Raw genomic sequence first — 22,149 nt, 5'->3', positions numbered from 1 at the left:
TGCCACTGCTTCATTGGATTTTCTCTGGGTAATCTGATTTCCCCATGTCGTCGTGTATATTTATTTCCTTTCAGACACTTTTTGTGTCACTTCACTCCATTGTGATCTTATCCACACAGCTCTTTTCATATCAATATCTTTTCTATCTTATAGTCCTACAGTATCAAGGAGATAATGTACAAAGCTTACTTTTTTTTATTTTTTTTATTTAACCTTTAACCAGTAAAAACCACATTGAGACTGAAGTGACACAGCTCTGCCAGTAACAATAAATACACGACAAAAAAACAGGACAAACATACAATGCTCATAAATACAGAACCCACTACCGAAGAAGCTCAAAGGGAGAACAGGAACGTCTAGTAACGCAACCAATAAAGACTAATAAATAAAAACTAAGCAACGGAATTTGCTAGTAAACTAAAAAGCAAGAGAACATTTGCTATACAGTTGGGTGCCACCGATATTGTCCCTTATCATTTGACCCATTTAGGCCTGACCTCAAAATTTTAAAAAATCCTTCTAAATCCTCTGTTTTCTGAAATAAATATTTTCACGATTTTTCAAAAATAGCAGACCTACAAGCTCGTAGCGCGCCACTCGGTGGCGCGCTATGAGCTTGTAGATCTGCTATTTTTCAATAGCTAAATTATAACAATGTTTAAAACACCAAAAGGGGTTCCCGCCCAAAATGGGTTAACTGTCCTTTTGCGCCGATCACGCAAACCTCAGCAAAAAGAAAAGGACAATATCGATGGCCTCCAACTGTAGGTCAAAGCAGATGCAGTGTTTGGGAAGTGTGCCCATGGCAATCCTTTTAAAGCTCACTAGGTAGGGGAATCACAGCAGCCAGTTTGAGTCTGGTCTGTAGGTCATTCCAAGACCAGGGTCCGAAATAAGCAAGGCTTTTTTTTTTCCCAGCCTCAGATTTTGTTGGGGGTACGACGTAGCGCAGCCAAGCATTTGATCTGAGGTTGAGAGAGTTTCGGACAAGTTCAAATTTAGAACAAATGTAAAGTGGGAGATTACCAAGAATGGCTTTATACTGTAGGTGAGAATTTACCAATGTAGCAACCTGCGAGACATTAACCCATTCAGGCCTGACGTCGAAATTTTAAAAAAATGTTTTCTAAATCATGACAATTTTCTGAAAGATTTGAGGCACATTTTAACGATTTTTCAAAAATATTTTTCAATAGCTAAATTATAACATAATGTATGTAACCACCAAAAGGGGTTCCCGCTCAAAATTGGTTAAGGAGTACCATCCCACTAGGGCGTACAGAGTACAGGGATGAGTCCTATAGGGGGAGTTGGTTATGTAGCATGAAACAATCCATACATTACAGGATCAGACTCAGACTATTATTGTTGTAGATCTGGAAATCGGCATTGTCTAACACTGTTTCCCAAACAGTGGGTCAGGACCCATTTGTAGGTCACGGACCAATTTTACAAATCACATTTTCTTTTCCTACATTTAAAAAAAATGCTAGAGCCGTTGCCCGTTGGGCACTGGCCTACTTGGAACGATGCAAGTTGGAAATGCATGTCCCACCCAGATATTATGTCTGGGTAAATGGTGCATTTATATAGCGCCTTTATCCAAGGCGCTTTACAGAGATTGTGCATTACATTCACCCATTCACACACGCATTCATACACCGATGGCAACGGAAACCATGCAAGGCACCAACTAGCACATCGGGAGCAATTAGGGGTTCAGTGTCTTGCTCAAGGACACTTCGACAGTAACTCTGGGGGAGCCCGGGTTTGAACTGGCAACCTTGCGGTTACCATCCAGGCACTCTACCCCTGAACCACCACCGCCCCTTGTGTCCCTTTTATGCCCATATATGGAGTTCTTTGTCAGGCATGTCCAAATGTGGAATCTATATGCAGATGGCAGAACATCATGTGATGTCAGAACAGGCCAGCTCCATATATGGAGATATAGGGGTGATCAGGGCCAGAGCCCGGGCAGAGGCTTTTGTGCTGGTTCTGGACAATGGTGTATCCGACGGACTCGACACCGGGCACAGCATTCCCTGCGGTGGTGTGGAATGTGTGTACAGACGTTCACACGTATGTACACACAGACTTGGTACATTTATAGATAGATAGACTAAATGGTAAATGGTGCATTTATATAGCGTCTTTATCCAAGGCGCTTTACATAGATTGTGCATTACATTCAGCCATTCACACACACATTCATACACCGATGGCGGCGGAAATCATGCAAGGCACCAACCAGCACATCAGGAGCAATTAGGGGTTCAGTGTCTTGCTCAAGGCCACTTCGACACTAACTCTGGGGGAGCCCGGGTTCGAACTGGCAACCTTGCGGTTACCATCCGGCCACTCTACCCCTGAGCCACCGCTGCCCTAGACTCTAGACTAGAGTGGTGCCCGTTGGGCACTGGCCTACTGGTTGATCAGGTGTGATCAATTGGCTAATTTGTCACGAGACATGGCCAAAGCATTTCCGGGGGTCCCCAGCCAAAAACGTTGAGAACCCCTGGTCTAAGATGTATTGTAGAATAGAAATGCAGTGTGTGTAGTATACAGCAATTCAGGTAGAACACTAAAGTCATGCCATCAGCTGATTGGTCCAACTGTCCCATCTGGCAGCTGAGCATACCGGCTGACTCAAACACATTTAATCAAGGTGCCGGTCTTTTAACCACTTAACCCACTAAAACCCATATACTTTGTTGACTGGGGTCCCCCTGGGGTCCGTGTTTGCAGGGCCCTCTCATGTTGACCTTAGACGGAATGTCTTTGCTTTTATCCCAGAATAGGGATGCTAGCGTTCAAGTGGTTTTAAAGCCCACAGCTTTCACACTCACTCTGCTGCTCACTCAAGACATTGCTGCTCTCGGGTCCTTTCAAATTCCCTCCGCCATCTCAACCCTCCCGCTTTGTGCACAGAGGCTGTGCTACGTGTGGGTTTTGTACTGTGGTTTCATATTTATTGAATAATATCGGGGGGTATATATGTATTGTGATCCCCACAGAATATATTTTATTCTGCTTGGATTCATTCCTCAAGCATCTTCAAGAGTTAAGCCCCTTCTGGAAAATGCAGTTCAGTCTCTGACTGAATCACAATTTGCTTGATAAAAAGAGAGAGGAATGAATGGCTCATTAACCAATGACGATGGGAAATTCCAGATGTCAGAGGTTCCGATTTTGCAATTTCATGCTTTATTTTGCTCAAAGGTGAGAGAGAAACTGTCGGGTCATGTGTTTGAGGTTGAAAATGATTTGTGATAAATCTGTATTCTTCTACGGTCACACATTAATTGTGAATAGAGCCGATTTGTTGTTGAGAAAGAAAGGAAACTATGATGCCAGACTCAGACTAAATGGACTTCTGTGTGAGGAACTCCTTAGAGCAGGGGTTCTCAACGTTTTTGGCCGGGGACCCCCGGAAATGCTTTGGCAACGTCTCGGGCGCCCCGCCCCCTCCCGACCCCCAATATAAATTGACTGCTACAATAACCTTAAACCATTTTGGGCGGGAACCCCTTTTGGTGTTTTAAGCATTGTTATAATTTAGCTATTGAAAAATAGCAGATCTACAAGCTCCGCGCGCTACGAGCTTGTAGGTCTGCTATTTTTGAAAAATCGTGAAAATAATCTTTTTTTTTTTTTTTTTTTTGAAAATAATTTGGGGACCCCCTAAAATAATTTGCCGACCCCCCGAGGGGTCGCGACCCACGGGTTGAGAACCCCTGCCTTAGAGAGCTAATGAACATTTTATTGCATAATTGCAAGTAACAGATGAAAAAGCAGGAAAATGGAAAATCTAATAATTTTAACATTTTCAAAAGACCTATAAAGGGCTCCCTAACCACAGTATTATTATCTATGTAGACGTTGTATTTGATCATCAGCATTTATGACAATTTCCAAATGCTTCTTCGGTCTTCTTTCCACTCAAATAAAATACATGAATGACTGCAACATTGTTAGCCACCCTGCACTCGGGTATAGGCCTATCATTTTTCACTTTCCCCATCCCCTTGATCACTGAAAGACCTTGAAAGTAGCCCGTGGAGTATATGTCATGAGTACAGAATGAAAAAGTAATGAAAAATTCTCTCCCCCACTAGCCCGGAGGCTGCAGTAGATGTCTCTGTCACATAGGTCACTGCCACGGAGGAAATTGAGACGCCAAGAGAGTGAGAGTTATCCAGTGTAGAGAAAGATATTCACAGGCATCAAGCATGAAGTGGGGGAAAAAAGAGAGGATGAAGCTCAACTACAGTTTAACCCATTTAGACCTGAGCTCGATTCTACAAATGTCTTCTAAATCCTGAACGTTTTCTAAAAAATCACACCCGTGTGAACTGAGTGGTGTAAGGTTTTATATAGCATGATCAGCTGTGGTCTGATGTAATGTCTGACGTAATGAAATAAGGTAAGGTATTATGTAGCCTGATCAGCTCTGATCTGACGTAATGAAATCACACCCGGATGTGATTTCACAACTGGCTTTTTCTGTGCAGAGAAAATGACCATGGTTGCTACGGTCATCCAGTTCACCCGGGTGTGATTTAATTACGTCAGAAATTATTTTGAACATAGCAACCATGCTCATTTTTTTCTGCACACAAAAGCCAGTTGTAGGAGTGGTTTACACCACTCAACAAAAACCTATGTTTCAATATCAGTGGTGCTCAACAATTTCAGGTCAAGGAGCCCCAGAATTATCTGTATTTGGCCACAAATATGTAGTTCCAAAGTTTCAAAGATTTGTGCCACATTTTCACGATTTTTCAAAAATTGCAGACCTACAAGTTCATAGCGCGGCACTCGGTGCCGCGCTATGAGCTTGTAGATCTGCTATTTTTCAACAGCTAAAGTTTAAAATAATGGTTCAAGTGGATCATGGTTAAAGCTAATGTGACTCAGACGCGTCCTCGGGTCTAAATGGGTTAAAAAAAGAAGGAAAAAAAGATTGAAACAGACATGAAAGTGAGTGCACTGAGAAGAGAGCACGGCTTTTGGGAAACACACAGTCATAAGATTTTATATGGCTCATGAACCCCAGTCATCTGGAACAGGTCTAGTGTTCCCAAAACCTTTTCAGCTCAAGATAAGACCCAAAAGAGAAATGGTGTGTTTTCAGGAGCCAGACTTAACAAGAATACATTATGGGTTAACCGTTATACAACGGGTCGTTTCGAAGAAGCAATCGGATTGGTTGAAACGGCCATCTAGCCGTGCTTAAACGAGCAATCGGTGTGTTCTCCTGTCCATTGTAAAGCACACCCTCTCGTGTGATATTGCTTGAGTTAAGCCCCATTTCAAAAATAGTCATGAGTCAAAAATATACATGACACCAGCACCATGCTGCTGTCGCCCCCCCGGGTAGGACAACCTGACAACCTCGGAACAGACCCAGGCCTCGGTGAACCCCCCCGCTCTGTCGCTCGGTTGCCTGCCCAGCCAGCCCACCGTCAGCGACAACTATGATCAGCAACCTCCTGTCACCCTCCTCCCACCCCATCACCCTCTGCCTGCCCACTAGCCCCGGAATAGTTGTGGGCGGCTCATTCGGGTCCCTGGTCGTTTCACTGGCCCAGTTCTTGTGAATTTTGGGTGGACATTCACACAGAGTGACAGTTGTCAAGGTTACACTGTCATTGCCATTCACGCCACGGTGATCCCATCCATGTTAATTTTGTTCTCCCGACCATTGGTAGTTTTGCATTTAAGCCTTGGTGGTGTTGACCTTTATAGCCTTTATACATGCCTTTGCAAGGTGTTGTTGACATAGTTCTCTCTGCGACAGAGATGTTATGTTTTTTTTGGATTGCAAAAGAAAAGAGTGCTACTTTGGCTCTTCAAAGACGAATATGAATCTCCGTCCTTTACGTTATCTCACACTCCTACATTTGCATTTTGCATAGCAATTCTGCCATATACAGATAGCTTCTGGAACTGACTTTAGTTTTAGTTTTTAACCGTCATCATGATCCCTATTCTGGAGCAAACATTTGGCATAATCTATCTCTGTTGTCTCACAGTAATCCTCTTGATGTTTTATGATATCTTAACAAATGAGTTATACAATGCCTGTTCCAAATGGTGTTGCCCCAAATGGGCGCTGCACCATTAACAAATAATTCATCATTTTTCGTTTTACTTCCAAATAGAGCCACCTCATTAAGTGTCTCATTGCCACAGAGCCTGCCATAACAACCTCGTGAATATTATTAGGCTAATTAAAACTGCACTGTCAATTACGATGGCAGGCATTTTATTGCAACTGCATTGATTTTACTAGTGGCTCATTTCACAATTACGCCACAGTCCAGTTCACAAATCCAGCAGTCCATTGGAATGTGATGCAGAGAGTAAGCCTGCATCATTAGAACAAGAGACAGGGTCACGATGGCACAGTCGGTAGTGCTGTCGCCTCACAGCTAGAAGGTCCTGGGTTCGATTCCCGCTCGAGACGCTGTGGGCGCTGGCGGCGTGTCCTCTCCTCTGCGTCATCAGTGCCCATACCCAAGGCGGGGTTGGCGAAAGGGCCTTTCTGTGTGGAGTTTGCATGTTCTCCCCGTGTCCCCTAGGGTAGGTACCCTCACAAAAAACATTGAGTAATCCTGGTCTCTAAACTGCCTCCCCCTGGCCAGCCGGGGCGCCTGATGGAGGGGAAAGGAACTGGTTGGAATAACGTGTTCCTTCCACGCGCTACGTCCAACCAGGGAAACTCCCCCCCTGTCAGGTGAAAAGGAGCAACTTGGACACTCATGCATGAAGGTGGGTGTGTAGAGGCCCAGGATCACATTAGATAATTGACACGGGTGAAAAATGGGTTACAACATCGTGGGATGAAAATTATTCATCAGCAACAAGACCAGCAACAATTTTGGATGGCATTATTATGTTGTCAGTGTAGAATACTTAGATGTTCTGTCAAAAACAACTACATACCTGAAACATCTCATTTAGCTGTCACCAATCTAAGGTTAGCCTGACCTGACATATAATGCGGTAGAAGGAATTTTCTGCTATCAGTTACACACTTGCCCTTGTGTTATACCGGCCCGGGCAACATTATGGATATGACACCCTTTGACAGGTCTTATATCATATGTACAGTGCTGCCATTTGAACGTCTTATAGTGACCATGTCAAATTAGGTTTGGTCTACTTCATCATGTCACTGTTTTTCAGTTTAACTGCTTTTAGCTCATCAATTTTAGTTAGCATAAAAGATATTATTTTTAAGTTGCCGACAGGCACTTGACAGTTCCCAAATGATGTTTCACATCTTCTACCGGCTCATTTGTTAAAAGCCTGGCTCTGGACCAGACACCACTGCCGGGGCAAGCTTTGAAACAGTCCGTCTTATTTGTGAGTGTGACATACATTGAAAGCACTACCTCTGACAATACTGATGAAGTGATTCGATCTCGCCTTAACGTGGGGGGGAAACATGTGGGACCTCCGTAAATGTAAATACTGCAATTAGGGCTTTGAAGCACAACCGACGCGGTCACGGCAGTGTTAAGTCAGTGGGATTTCTCAGCCAGGCCATTTTCTGCAAGAAGTGGTCACTGGGGCATTGAATCCAATTTACCTGAGTGCTAGTCGATGATTCCAAAGTAAAGCAAAGTAAATCCCTGATCAATAGAGGGATTAACCAAAGTGATATGTTATCTGTCTTCACTCCTGTGGCTCTCCTTTTTTATGTCTTCCGCTCTTTTTTTCGCTCTCTCCCTGTCTCTAAAACACACGCCCTCCATGCTCTATCATTCATCTTTAGCCCCCTCCTACCCCCCCCCCCCCCCCTCTCTCTCTCTCTCTCTCTCTCGCTCTCTCTCTGCGCAAGAGGTTAATCCATTGCAGATCTTTTCTTCCTTGCTCCTTTGCTATCCATGAGAAACCGAGAAGGGTTTATGACCAATACAGCAGCGATTCTCAACCTTTTTAATTTCAAGAACCCCCAGATTGATATGCATTGCCTGGGCCACAGATCCTCATTTGATATACGTTTTCCTCTGGAACCTCAATCTACAGTGTAAAATCCTCAGCGTTGACACAATCAGCGCTGGGATTTCTTTCAAAATAGCAGCTCGGGGTGCCGCGCAGATATGGCAGCTTTTACTCTGAAAGCCCCCCCCCCCCACGCTTACGTTCCGTACAAAAAACGGGAGAAATGTTGCTTGCTTACCTCGCTATGATTACGATGAAGTCGCTCGATAATCCCTCGCGTTCATATTTTAACTCATTCCATGCCACGGGACGCCTTCGGACGCCTTTCCCGTGACGCCCTCGTTGCCACGTGACGCCTATGGACGCCTTTTTGAAAAATAAAAAATATATATTTATTTTTTATATATATATTCTTTTCTTTTTTTTAATCCATATTTTGAAAATTCCTCTAATCTGGTGTGCAGGTGATGACATTCACATGACATGTACAATAGAATTTCAATTTCTTTCTTTTTTTTATAATGGGCTTTGGTTGGCAACGAGGGCCAAAACTGGTGTCCACCAGGTGTTAATAAACGAGAGGCATGTTGAAGTCAGAAAGGAAGAGCTTAGTATATCCATCTGGTCAAAACCACGGATTAGAGAGATACAAGCCTTTCTTTCTGAGCGCTCTGAGCGCTAGACAGGAAAGTGAACGGCAGGGCGAATGCGTGAACAGCAAGGAGTATGGTGCAGAAGGAGAGGCCAACTGAATCCTGAAAAAAAATCTGAATATTTCCCCCTCGTTTGATCAATGATGCGCTAGGACGTGTGTACACGTCCTGCAATCTGTCGGTTGGATTAGTTATGACGTTTCCACATGTCCTACGGTCTAAATGGGTCAATGTAACTCAGAGTATAATAGATTAAAGAAAGGAAAAAGAAAAGACAGAACGCAGAGTGTATAGAAAAAATCACACGTGTGAACTCAGTGGTGCAGTGACGTCACACACTAACCATAGCAACCATGCTCACCTGTGCACGGACACGTATACAGGTACACAAACATACAGACAAAGCCGGTTGTTGGAGTGGTTTGCAATAGCAACCATGCTCACCTGTGCACGGACACGTATACAGGTACACAAACATACAGACAAAGCCGGTTGTTGGAGTGGTTTGCACCACTCAAAAAATTTATCCACGGAACGTAGTGACTCAAGCTGGATCCCAGGCTACTCGAGGACCCCCAGACACCACATGTACAACCAGTACAATGAAGCCATGAAGCAATATGTCATTGTGTGTCTTTGTCTTTCAGCCAAGATCCAGTACGTGCCAGCCTTGCCCAAGCAAAGGGAATGTCTTACCCAGAATATGCCAGTGGGTCACCTGATCAAGTTCATCGTCACATATCAAACGGTAAGTACTGAATGATGAGCACAGAGACAAATATACACGATGCGAGAGTGACATCGCTAAGAATATTCTATGCCTCTGAAGGAAATGCCCAAAGGTGCTTGGAATTTTGATGATCCAATATAAACCAATGAAAAAAGTGATCAATTAGATTTTATGACCTCAATTACAACCAAAAACCTGAACTTTGAACATTCAGTGGATTTTCGGTGGTCTGGGATTTTCTCTGTCTGTGAAGCCTTTTGAGCTGCAATGAAAACAAGCAACACAGTGGAAACATTGACATCTGCTGTCATATATGGGATTTGTGGACTCTTACCTCACACTCCACAAGCAAATCAGAGCACTTGTTTGAGCCAGAAACCCCCAGACCACAGAAAATCTACTGAATGTTTAAAGTTCATGTTTTTTAGCTAAAAAAAACCTTTAAAAAAATCAAGAAAAATTCACAATCCCTTTAAACATGATTAAATCTTAATGCTGAATTTGAAATGAAGGCTACAGTGCAGATAGGCGCTGTATGAGATACCAGAAAAAAAACTTAGGAGAGGAAAATGATGATGCAATAACAGTTTATTTAGGAAGTTGGGGGGGAAAGAGTGGGGGTCTTTTACTTATACCATGTACAGTAGCAAGGAGTCGATCTTGTATGTCTTTGAAAATTCAAAGATTATATTTTTGACGGCCCATCGCGGTCCCGTCGCTAGTCGTGTTAGAATTTATTATACCTCCCATTGTTGTCGATCGCCTCGGCAGTGTTTTGGCTACATGTTAGAATTAGTTTCTTCAGGACCTATTTCAAGGTGGCTCTGCCCAAAATGGGGCGGAGCCACCTTGAAATAGGTCCCGAAGAAACAAATCGCTGGGCGTCCTGATTCAATGGTTACAAATGCCCCCGGATGTTTGGTGTGTTACCGAGTGCATTTCTTAGTTCCTTCTTTGCCCAACCATATTTATTCCAGATCATATCATTATGACTTGCCCTCTTCTACATACGCCTCGTCTTATTGCATGAAGGGTTCTGTAAGCATCTCTGTCTGCCCACTGTGAGGGGCTATCTCCAAACCCACAGCCCTATCGGGCATACAGCAGAACAGAATGTTTTTACTTCGAATGAGGTCTCCCACTCTTTTACTCCCACAAACACAGGTGAGACACAGCTCACCTATACTTTACCATCAGCACAGCAGTGTTGATGGGAAGCCAGCTAGCTACACTCAGAGAAACATATAATCCTGTATTTGGTTGTTGTGGTCAGTCTTCAGAAACAACTACTGTATTTGGGTTGCTGCACTTGAGAGGACAGAAGAAGAGAGGACAAGTGCCATTAATATATGCATTACATACAGATATTTGCACTAGAGTATTCGTCAATATTGAACATATTTTGGCTTGAGTGACAGGTCACCTTTGTTTTGGCTGGTAAAATTACGTTAGATTAATCGCTTGACTAGATCAGGTTCATGTCTGATTTATACCTGGTTGTGTGTCGTTATCACACACCGAAAAGCTGAGCTTGTAGATTGGCTACTTTTGGTGCGTGTGCGTGACACCCACGCACAACTAAATATAACTCAGGCTTTAGTTGTTATTGAGCATACAGGTGCAGAATATATGAACATGCTCAGACATAAGGTGTTTGTACCTGGTGTGGGCATCACTGTTTATAATTAGCCTGCCCTCTATAATATCTTTATTTTTACAATGTCATATCCATCCTGTTGACTGGCCAGGGGGGGGAGAGGGTCATCTAGTTTGCAGTAATCTAATAATGGGAGGAAGTTTCCCCCCCAAAGATCAGTCTGAACAATCTAGTGATGAACTAGAAATGTACTCTATCGAGGTGCTAACTTGCGCCTTGCACACAAGTAGTCAATTTATGGCCTACTTGTGCGCAAGCAGAGCACGCAACCTGTGCCGATTGCAGTACCTTTTAACTACCCAACCCTGAAGCGTACCTCAGTTACAGTTAACAGCCATTAAGGGACCACCATTCTTATACATCCATACATACATACATACATACATACATACATACATACATACATACATACATACATACATACATACCCAACCTTAGTTATGTCATCAAGAATGGTGGCCCCCTATTGGCCGGTGGACACCACCGACATACCCAGTCGATTACAGTAATTGCACGCTCTGCTTGCACAAGTAATAACCTCAGATACCTGAACCCCTCTGTGATCCTTTCAAAGGACATGGCAGACCTTGTTAACTCACTAACTCACTCACTCACTCACTCTCACCACTCAGGGAATTCATTCTGTGCAAGAGTGAAATCATCCACTGCACAGGCGATTAGCCTATAGTTCGACCAGAGCCCTGTTAGTAGCATTACCTGCTTCCACCTCTCACGACGAGGACGTAGGGTTGGATTTTGAGTGGCATTTTTTTAATTATTATTATCGGGCGCCTTGGTGGGTCACTGAGTAAGAACAGCTGACTTTGAGGTACCTGATGGTACTAGATATATCTGGTATTACTCAGTGAGCCACCACCACACCCAGGTTTTTTAGTTTTGTTTTTACAATACAATGTACATTCTCCGATTCACATTGATTTTAAATATCCTGCCCAGATGGCCAGCTGTTTTATTTGTATAAATGTTGTCATATTATTGGCAATTTATTTAAGAAGATTATGGAGATTATTACTGCCCTCCCCTGAGACGCAGCACAAGGTGAAGTGTGGATTCTTTCTGGATGTTGTAGTCAGAAAGCGTGCGGCCATCTTCAAGTTGCTTGCCAGCAAAGATGAGCCTTTGCTGGTCAGGAGGGATGCCTTCCTTGTCCTGGATCTTGGCTTTAACATTCTCAATGTTATCACTTGGTTCAACCTCTAGGGTGATGGTCTTACCGGTGAGGGTCTTCACAAAGATCTGCATGCCTCCCCTCAGACGCAGCACAAGGTGGAGGGTGGACTCCTTCTGGATGTTGTAGTCAGAAAGGGTGCGGCCATCTTCTAGTTGCTTGCCAGCAAAGATGAGCCTTTGCTGGTCAGGAGGGATGCCTTCTTTATCTTGTATCTTCGCCTTGACGTTCTCAATGTTATCACTTGGTTCAACCTCTAGGGTGATGGTCTTACCAGTGAGGGTCTTCACAAAGATCTGCATTCCTCCCCTCAGACGCAGCACAAGGTGGAGGGTGGACTCCTTCTGGATGTTGTAGTCAGAAAGCGTGCGGCCATCTTCAAGTTGCTTGCCAGCAAAGATGAGCCTTTGCTGGTCAGGAGGGATGCCTTCCTTGTCCTGGATCTTGGCTTTAACATTCTCAATGTTATCACTTGGTTCAACCTCTAGGGTGATGGTCTTACCGGTGAGGGTCTTCACAAAGATCTGCATGCCTCCCCTCAGACGCAGCACAAGGTGGAGGGTGGACTCCTTCTGGATGTTGTAGTCAGACAGAGTGCGTCCATCTTCCAGTTGCTTGCCAGCAAAGATCAGCCTTTGCTGGTCAGGAGGGATGCCTTCCTTGTCCTGGATCTTGGCCTTGACGTTCTCAATGTTATCACTTGGTTCAACCTCTAGGGTGATGGTCTTACCAGTGAGGGTCTTCACAAAGATCTGCATTCCTCCTCTCAAACGCAGCACAAGGTGGAGGGTGGACTCCTTCTGGATGTTGTAGTCAGAAAGGGTGCGGCCATCTTCCAGTTGCTTGCCAGCAAAGATGAGCCTTTGCTGGTCAGGAGGGATGCCTTCTTTATCTTGTATCTTCGCCTTGACGTTCTCAATGTTATCACTTGGTTCAACCTCTAGGGTGATGGTCTTACCAGTGAGGGTCTTCACAAAGATCTGCATTCCTCCTCTCAAACGCAGCACAAGGTGGAGGGTGGACTCCTTCTGGATGTTGTAGTCAGAAAGGGTGCGGCCATCTTCCAGTTGCTTGCCAGCAAAGATGAGCCTTTGCTGGTCAGGAGGGATGCCTTCTTTATCTTGTATCTTCGCCTTGACGTTCTCAATGTTATCACTTGGTTCAACCTCTAGGGTGATGGTCTTACCAGTGAGGGTCTTCACAAAGATCTGCATTCCTCCCCTCAGACGCAGCACAAGGTGGAGGGTGGACTCCTTCTGGATGTTGTAGTCAGACAGAGTGCGTCCATCTTCCAGTTGCTTGCCAGCAAAGATCAGCCTTTGCTGGTCAGGAGGGATGCCTTCCTTGTCCTGGATTTTGGCTTTAACATTCTCAATGTTATCACTTGGTTCAACCTCTAGGGTGATGGTCTTACCAGTGAGGGTCTTCACAAAGATCTGCATTCCTCCCCTCAGACGCAGCACAAGGTGGAGAGTCGACTCCTTCTGGATGTTGTAGTCAGAAAGGGTGCGGCCATCTTCCAGTTGCTTGCCAGCAAAGATGAGCCTTTGCTGGTCAGGAGGGATGCCTTCTTTATCTTGTATCTTCACCTTGACGTTCTCAATGTTATCACTTGGTTCGACCTCCAAGGTGATGGTCTTACCAGTGAGGGTCTTCACAAAGATCTGCATTCCTCCCCTCAGACGCAGCACAAGGTGGAGGGTGGACTCCTTCTGGATGTTGTAGTCAGAAAGGGTGCGGCCATCTTCCAGTTGCTTTCCAGCAAAGATCAGCCTTTGCTGGTCAGGAGGGATGCCTTCCTTGTCCTGGATCTTGGCTTTAACATTCTCAATGTTATCACTTGGTTCAACCTCCAAGGTGATGGTCTTACCGGTGAGGGTCTTCACAAAGATCTGCATGTTTGTGCAATTTGAGTCTCTACAGTGAACAGCCGTAAGATAATGTAGAATATTTGTCTATGATTATTGTCAGATCGTGTTTTAAAACCAAGAACCAACACTTAACCAAAACAAGATGCTAGTGTGAGTTCATCCACTGTCCGTCTCCCTTTATTTAGGTTTTGATGTCACAGTTATGTCATAGTTACGTCACAGATCCTTATATGGTTATTGGCTGAGAGGCATTGTCAATGGCTCCAAAATTAGAAATATACTAGATTGTTGCACCAGCCTAGTTGGGAACGAGGCAAGTCAGGAATGACGACGTTAGGATTGGAATGTACAGTATGCCCCACTTGGTTATGCAATACCTGTTGTGCCTGTTGTCAGAGTACCTGTTTTACCTGTCGTCTGTGTCCCATTTATGCCCTTACATGGATATCTCTGTATTTTTCTGTCTGTCTGAGTCCATTTTATGATTCCCTGATGTCATCAATGGATGCCTATCAGTCGGTTTGGCGGTTCTGACCAGATCTCCACAAATGCCTATATATTGGCATATCGGTCAGATGGGCAGTTCTGGACAACCTTCTGACCAACTCGACGTGGGTGCAGTACTTAGTTTAGACCTGTCATTAGTCCTACAACCTATCTCAAACCCTCACCCTAACCTCTCACGGGGCAGCACACCTAAACCTAACCTTAACCCTCTCCCAACCCTTAACGCACCCCTCACCAACCTTAATCTGGTCATTTTAACGCACCCCTCACCAACCTTAATCCGGTCGTCTTAACGCACCCCTCACCAACCTTATGTCTAACCAATGCTACCTGTATATATGTCTAACCAAAGGATGCCTCCCCTTGAGGCCGGTCACCACACTCTTTCGGGTTCCGATGTGCGTGACGAGTTTGAAGTCAGTCGGACTGACAGCTCACATATATACGCATTTATAGTAGGATAACATTGTGCTGGGGTAGGACACCTGTTCACCACCATTGATTGACTGAATACTTTATTGGCAGAAATGTAAACGGTACAGAGTACAGTCAAACACTTTAGTCCAAAAGGATATCACCGAAAAAAGGACTATGGGTCGAACTTCAAATTCCCTGCGGTGCTTCCAGTTTTGGCGTTTTGAGCGCCTATACAACTGGCCATGTTCGGGGGAGGGAAGCCCAGGTGGGAAGGGGCAATGTTTGTGGTTGTACATTACTTTGCTACTGCACATACTCCTACGGGAAGGGCTCCACCTGTCAGCTGAAAGTGTTGAACGGGAGGAGTTATTACATCGTCCTGGTGGGGGTTCCTCACAGGCAGGTTACAATAGCAGTGGCAATTTTTACAGCAAATTCTGATTTAGCCGATTTTAATTTCAAGAATCGAAGTATATCAAAATATCGTATAGTTTGACTTTGTATCGAATCGTTTTGCAATGCAAATAATCAATTGTATCTATACTAAACACTGCATTGTATTTAGCAATTTTAATTCTTTCTCTGCCGGCTAGCTTTTAGCATTTATGAAGTTCTCAGTGACACCATACATGCTAACCTTAAAATAGTCCCCCCCCCCCCCCCCACCACACACAGTTTACCACTCGCCAGAAGCATTTACATGTCGGGTGCAGAATTTTGGATGGCAGAAGATCCACCAAGGAACAGAGTTGTAACCGATTTAAACGGTGATCAGATGTTACGTCCCATAGCTCAGTGTTTCCCAACCTCTTTTCTGCCAGGGCACACTTTTCATAGCCTAAAAATCCCAGGGCACACCTAGATATAGTGCGTGTGTGCGTGTGCGCGCGTGCGTGCGTGTGTGCGTGCGAGTCTGATTTCCCAGAGTAAGACTTACATGATACTATAAACCCAATATACTTTTAAAAACACAATATCCAAACATTTATGACAGCACTCCCCAAATAACTTTAAAGAGAAAGAAAAGTACAGAGACAGTGTCTCAGTTTCACAACATATATACAAAATAGCACATGTTTGGCAAAGTAATGCTTAAAAAAAAAATAAGATTTGTAAAGACAAAAAACAAAAACCTTTGGCTACAAAACAATGGTCTGAGTTTTCAAATGCTCTGAAACGACCCCACACAAATCACGATTGCATGGGTATCCAGCGTTGTGCAAGGAAACATGTCATGCTTGCCCAGTTTCCCTTGTCCACAGCCTGCCGCCAGAGGGCGAGTTTGGTCAGAAATATGTACAGTTTATCCGTACTTGCAAGCAGATTCTCATTTCTTATTTACTGCGTATCAGGTCACTTGCCTGCTTTGCTATGTCTTTCTACTTTTTAACCTTCAAACTTGAAAAAGTATTTGTTCTTTGTAGCGAGTTGATCATGGTTGGTCTCAAGGTGACTCTTCAGCTTACTGGGATCCATATGGCACTGTTTGCAAGCGTGTCTCCACAAAGGTTGGGAAACACTGCCATAGCTGGTGGTGACGGGGTGTTGCCATAGCAACCGGACCAATGTTGAAAGCCACCGTGGGGCTCAACCATTATATACACAGAGTATACATTGGGGTCTGTATATATATACGGACCTGGCTGATAAGGTTGCCTCCGGCGCAAAAATAATTAAGAAGAAAAAAGTAAAAGATGGGCTTAATTACTTTTCCATTCATCGTTTGGTCTATCGATAAATGTGTGTATTCTCTGTGTTCATGTTAAGGTGCAGGTTTGTCCACAATGTGTTCAAATATAAAGTCCCATGTATTTGCTAGAGATAAAAACCTGCTCTATCCACATGTTTCACATAGATTTCATGTCTTTTCTAAATGGTTACTGTATCAATTTTTAATCATTGAATCGTATCATATCGCAATGAATGGACCAATATCGTCCATGTATCGTATCGTATTGTCAACCATGTATTGTGATACATATCGTATCGCTGTTAAAATGTATCGTTACACCCCTACCTGTTTTAGTCATCTGAAATTGTTCAGCCTTAGTCTAGTCTTAGTCGACTAAATATCAAAATATGTTTAGTCTTAGTCTTTTAATTTTATACATACTACATATGTAACCCCCCCTCCCCCCTCCCGCACCATGGTAAGTGTCCAAGTGAACGCAACGTCTGTACAATATACATAAAATGACAGTCTGTGTGATGACAATTGTATGAGAGTATACATACCAAGACAGAAATAGAACCTGTTGATATAGACATGAGACATAGTGATGTTGGTAATAATACTGTACTATTGTTGATCACTGTAGTATGCATGAAAGGTCCCTGATTACATCGGTTTCATGGATGTAAGATATTAATAATGGTAGAGAATAAGAAAAAAAAAATAGAGATAAAAATACACAGAAATAAAATAAAATGGGCATGGCCAGGCCTCCGAGAGAGTCAGTAGATGTAGGAGAGAAAAGAGAACCAGCATGATGGCAGCTTAGTTTGTGTTATATTTATATGACAGATTTTAATTTTAGTTTTAGTCCACAAAATAAACACTGTTGGAGAGGTTTGTCTGACGAATGAATGGGGAATAGCTTGGATGGTTGTTGCAGTTGATAGATGGTGGTCTTTAAGCAGGATAATGGAATGTGACTTGTCTGTCCTTTATAGTTTTGTTTATAGTTTTAGGAAGATTTTTGACTTGAAGCTAAGCTGTAAGTCCTCGCGAGTAATTGTCAGACATCAGGCAACAGACGGTTTGAGACGTTGCAGATGAGTTCATTGGTGTTCTTGTTTATTTCCCTGTACTTCTCGAGTCATCCAGTGACAGCTGTGGATTAGAATCACATGGTTTCAATTGGCCAGTGTTCCTCTGACCTCCAAAACTAAAATCAAGTCCACCGGTTCATCGAGTGCAGAAATAAATATGGGCAGTCTCAGCACACGGTGCATACATGCCCCCTTTCAGCAGAGCAGAATAACCACATGAGACAATTTTCATGCTTACATGACCTTTCAAAACAGTTTAGGGTTGTACGTGGAGGATTTTGTGAGCTATTTTACAACGGACTGACTATCAGTCCAAAATAGGGAGTTATTTAATGCATCTGTAACTCTGATTTCTTTTTTTGGTTTGTTTGTTTTACATTTCGGTCTATAGCCATTATCCATCATTGTCAAAATCTGGATATGACATGCCCTAAACAGGAATTAAATAAATCTGGATATGACATGCCCTAAGCAGGAATTAAATAAATCTGGATATGACATGCCCTAAGCAGGAATTAAATAAATCTGGATATGACATGCCCTAAGCAGGAATTCAAAGAAAGAATGGGTTCAGGTGGTGGAAGGAAATCAGGAAATGTGTTAATATAAATAATCATATTTCCCACCGAACCTTATCCAAAAAAATCACTGTTACAATGCACACAAAATGTACTATTATCCATACTGTTGCTATAGGAAGTTTAAAGCAATAGTTTGAGTAAATGTAAGTAATGGATTAGGGACCGGAGTAAGTAGTAGCCTTGCCGAGCCATGAGGCCCATAGGGCAGGAGCCTATCTCCTGTTTCTGTAGCGTGAGGCAGCTTGATATACAAGTACACCCCCTGGATATGACGCTAGTATGTCGCAGGGACTTAGCCCCAATCCAACCTATTGATGCTGAGTGCCGAGCAGGGAGGCATTGGGTCCCATTTTTAGAGTCTTTGGTATGACCCAGACGGGGATTGAACCCCGACCTCCAAGTCTCAGGGCAGACACTCTGACCATTAGGGACCATAGGAAGAGTGTGCATAAGCTGACCGATGACCCCGTAATGTTGTTTTAATTTTATTTGAAGAAAGAAGACGTGTGCTTTCCACTGAACGCTTGCTCGCCTATTAATAAACCTTTTATTGGGGGGTATAATTTAGAGTAGCCAATAATTTTTCTCTCCAATTTAGTCGCTATCGATGCTATATGCCAGTTAATTCCTACCCATGTGTTGTGCGTATATTGTCCTTTCTGTTGTACACTACTGGCTCACGGGGATGCACACGCAGATCCGACTCGCCAAAGGTCAGACATGCGGAAATCACCCGTCGCTCCCGACAATACCTTGGTCCGACTTGCGTTGCGCCGTGCTTGTGGTGAGGGTTAGGTTGGTGTCTGGGGTAGGGTCTTGTGGTTAGGGTTAGGTTAGGGTCTGGGGTAGGGTCGGACCAATAGTATCTCGGAACTAAAGCCTGTATACCGGCTCACCTGCTAGAGAGGAGCCCCCACCGGGAGGACGTAGCACCTCTGTCCTACGCCTCCCGCCTAAAACTCCCTGTTGACGGGTGCCGTCCCAGCCCCTAGCAGTATGTGCAGTGACAAATATCACCCTCCCGGCTTCCCTGCACCCGAACACGGGCCAATTGTGTTCATTTAGGGTTGATGCTCCACAGTGGAATCGAACCCATAGACTTTGTGGTGGTCGGCACTATAGGCAGGACACCGTCTTCAATGTTATCATTGTACAATTTATACACTCGCACAGATATTTCATAATATTCATGTATTTGACATGCATTTGGTTTCATTCCAAACATGACTTTTGACTGTCATATATCCTTCCTTTCTGCCACAGCTCAGTTTGTAACTTTTAAGGAACACAACAGCTCTGCTTCTCGCTTGTAATTCCTCCCTTTCCAATAGTAGAGTGAGAGCTTGAGGTCTGCTTGAATCCATTAAATTGTAATATTTGTGCACGCAGCCACGCTCTATCTCTGCTGTTCTGCGCGTCTCGGTCTGCCTGCCTACAGCAGGGGTTCTCAACGTTTTTGGCCGGGGACCCCCGGAAATGCTTTGGCAATGTCTCGGGACCCCCGCCCCGCCCCCTCCCGACCCCCAATATAAATTGACTGCTACAATAACCTTAAACCATTTTGGGCGGGAACCCCTTTTGGTGTTTTAAGCATTGTTATAATTTAGCTATTGAAAAATTGCAGATCTACAAGCTCATAGCGCGCCACCGAGTGGCGCGCTACGAGCTTGTAGGTCTGCTATTTTTGAAAAAAAGTGAAAATAAAATTTAAAAATAAATCTTTTTTTTTTTTTTTAATAATTTGGGGACCCCCTAAAATAATCTGGCGACCCCCCGAGGGGTCGCGACCCACGGGTTGAGAACCCCTGGCCTACAGTACAGGCAGTTTAGAAACACCCACGTCTGTAGCACGCCAAGGTGATTATTATATGGAGATTATTGCCGACCAGAGACAGGAAAGTGTTTTCCCCCCAACACGTATTTGACCTGAGCCTACAAGGACACGCATGTGTATTTCTGGCGGATTCTTCTAGACCAGACATGGAGGTGTGTGAAGTAAGGTCTGATAGAGTGAGAGAGAGTTGTTTTCCTTACACAGGGTGTTTTCCAAACATGATTGTGTACACTTACAGAAGAAGGAAAAAAAAGAAAAAACGTTTAAACCCATTCAGGACGTGAACCCCTTTTGGTGTTTAAAGCATTGTGTTATACTTTAGCTATTGAAAAATAGCAGATCTACAGGTTTATAGCGCGAGGGTGCCGCGCTATGAACCTGAGCTGTAGATCTGCTATTTTTGAAAAATTGTGAAAATCTTTGAATATATATTCTTTAAATAGCAAACGTTTTTAACTACATATTTTCAGATGAGGGTCGGCGACCAAATACAAATAATTCTGCCAGCGTACTTTGTGAACTGGGTCCTTGACATGAAATAGGTTGAGCACCACTGACATAGAAACATAGGTTTTTCAGAAAACTGTCAGGATTTAGAAGACTTTTTTTTTTTAAATCAACCTTTCAGGTCTAAATGGGGACGGTGGTATTCATTAGCCTGGCATCCACGTTGCGTGTCGTCTGGCTAATGCCAGGCATGGGTATTCATGGCCAACTATCCTATTTTCTTCCGAAATAAATCGAGCTGCGGTTTTCTCTTAATCGCCTAAGAGTGATGAGGAACAAGGAACAAGCTTGCTCATTTACCTGAAGTGGGGACTGGGGAGTAACCGGCATACAGTGCATGCATGTAATGCACTGACTGAAGGAGAGCGCCACTCACAATCTTCTGTACCACGCACAGCTCAATCACGAGAAGGTGACAGGCAAGCTATATGGAGAGATTGATTGGAACGCTGGCAGCTTTGTTCTATGAAGTCTGAAGCCTGTTTTCAGGTGCTTTGTGAACTGATTGCACCATGAGTAGCAGACACCCTTGAAACGAGGCTGGACTAAGCACTGCTGCCAAAATGCTGCCATTATTGTCATGAATGTTTTCCTATCCAGAAATGTATAGATTATGGCCAAGAACCATAATTTAGGTTAACCTTGGCTTAGTCTTTCCGTCTGGCCCATTCCTTAAATGGCTATGCAGCACACATCCAAGGTAAATTGACACGAGCGCAAAACCGCTTGCCCAGCATTGTTATTGCGCTGATAGTGTGTAGCTTTGCGATGCATCGATCAGCGTGTGTTCACTGTTCAGGCATCAGTACCCAGCAATGGCCGAGTTGTTGCCTCCCTCTTTCTCCTTGTTAGACCCCCTTCCTGACTCCCTCCCTCCCTTAAATGGTAAATGAATCTCTGTAAATCGCTTTACAGAGATTGTTCATTCACCCATTTCAGGAGCAATTAGGGGTTCAGTGTCTTGCTCAAGGACACTTCGACACTAACTCTGGGGGAGCCCGGGTTCAAACTGGCAACGGTAAACTTGATATTTCAGTATATCCCACTGTTTTTATCCAAATCTTTCAAATATATGAGACTATTGATTCATTCATTTGGGGTGTGGGAATTAAGGCTCCTGGAATTCATAAATCCCAGCTTCAGAGTTACAGAGAGTTATTTCTAAATATTTAAGTATTGATGGGCCCCCAATCGATATCAAGACACTCTCTGGTGTCAACGACAATGTCATTGTTGTAGGATTATCCACTACACTGCTAAGCCAGTGGCGCTAAAGTCTCCTCTGAAATGGTATACATTTTGAGACCGTTTTACCTTATGCTGTCCCAATACATACTGTATGAGAAACACAAACAAAATATATATGCCAATCATACAGCCTGCAACTCCCCTTTGGTAGAGAGAGGATAGGTGTTTATAAGGTCATGTCTTTATCACTTGAAGCTTTTATGAAATCACGTGATCATACGACC

The 22,149-nt window shown here is 43.8% G+C and overlaps 2 protein-coding genes across 4 annotated transcripts in view; one reads left to right on the top strand and one right to left on the bottom strand.

Moving 5' to 3' along the window:
* Positions 1 to 22,149, top strand: part of LOC306939812 (putative flavin-containing monoamine oxidase A) — a 163,453-nt gene that overhangs the window by 98,600 nt on the left and 42,704 nt on the right. For all 3 annotated transcript variants that reach the window (XM_079524532.1, XM_079524530.1, XM_079524531.1), the window contains one exon: positions 9,260 to 9,360. In XM_079524532.1, coding sequence (XP_079380658.1) covers positions 9,260 to 9,360 — 101 coding nt within the window. The remainder of the gene's footprint in view (positions 1 to 9,259; positions 9,361 to 22,149) is intronic.
* Positions 12,029 to 14,086, bottom strand: LOC306940239 (polyubiquitin-like; the record flags this gene model as incomplete). The annotated part of the gene is made up of 4 exons (XM_079525262.1): positions 12,029 to 12,951; positions 13,036 to 13,179; positions 13,264 to 13,632; positions 13,720 to 14,086. 4 exons carry the CDS (start codon positions 14,084 to 14,086, stop codon positions 12,029 to 12,031), a joined length of 1,803 nt encoding a protein of 600 aa, XP_079381388.1.

The sequence above is a fragment of the Electrona antarctica genome (genome assembly GCF_951216825.1).
Source record: "Electrona antarctica genome assembly, chromosome: 16".
NCBI classification, from domain to species: domain Eukaryota; kingdom Metazoa; phylum Chordata; class Actinopteri; order Myctophiformes; family Myctophidae; genus Electrona; species Electrona antarctica.
This window is presented reverse-complemented; position numbering and strand designations above follow the sequence as displayed.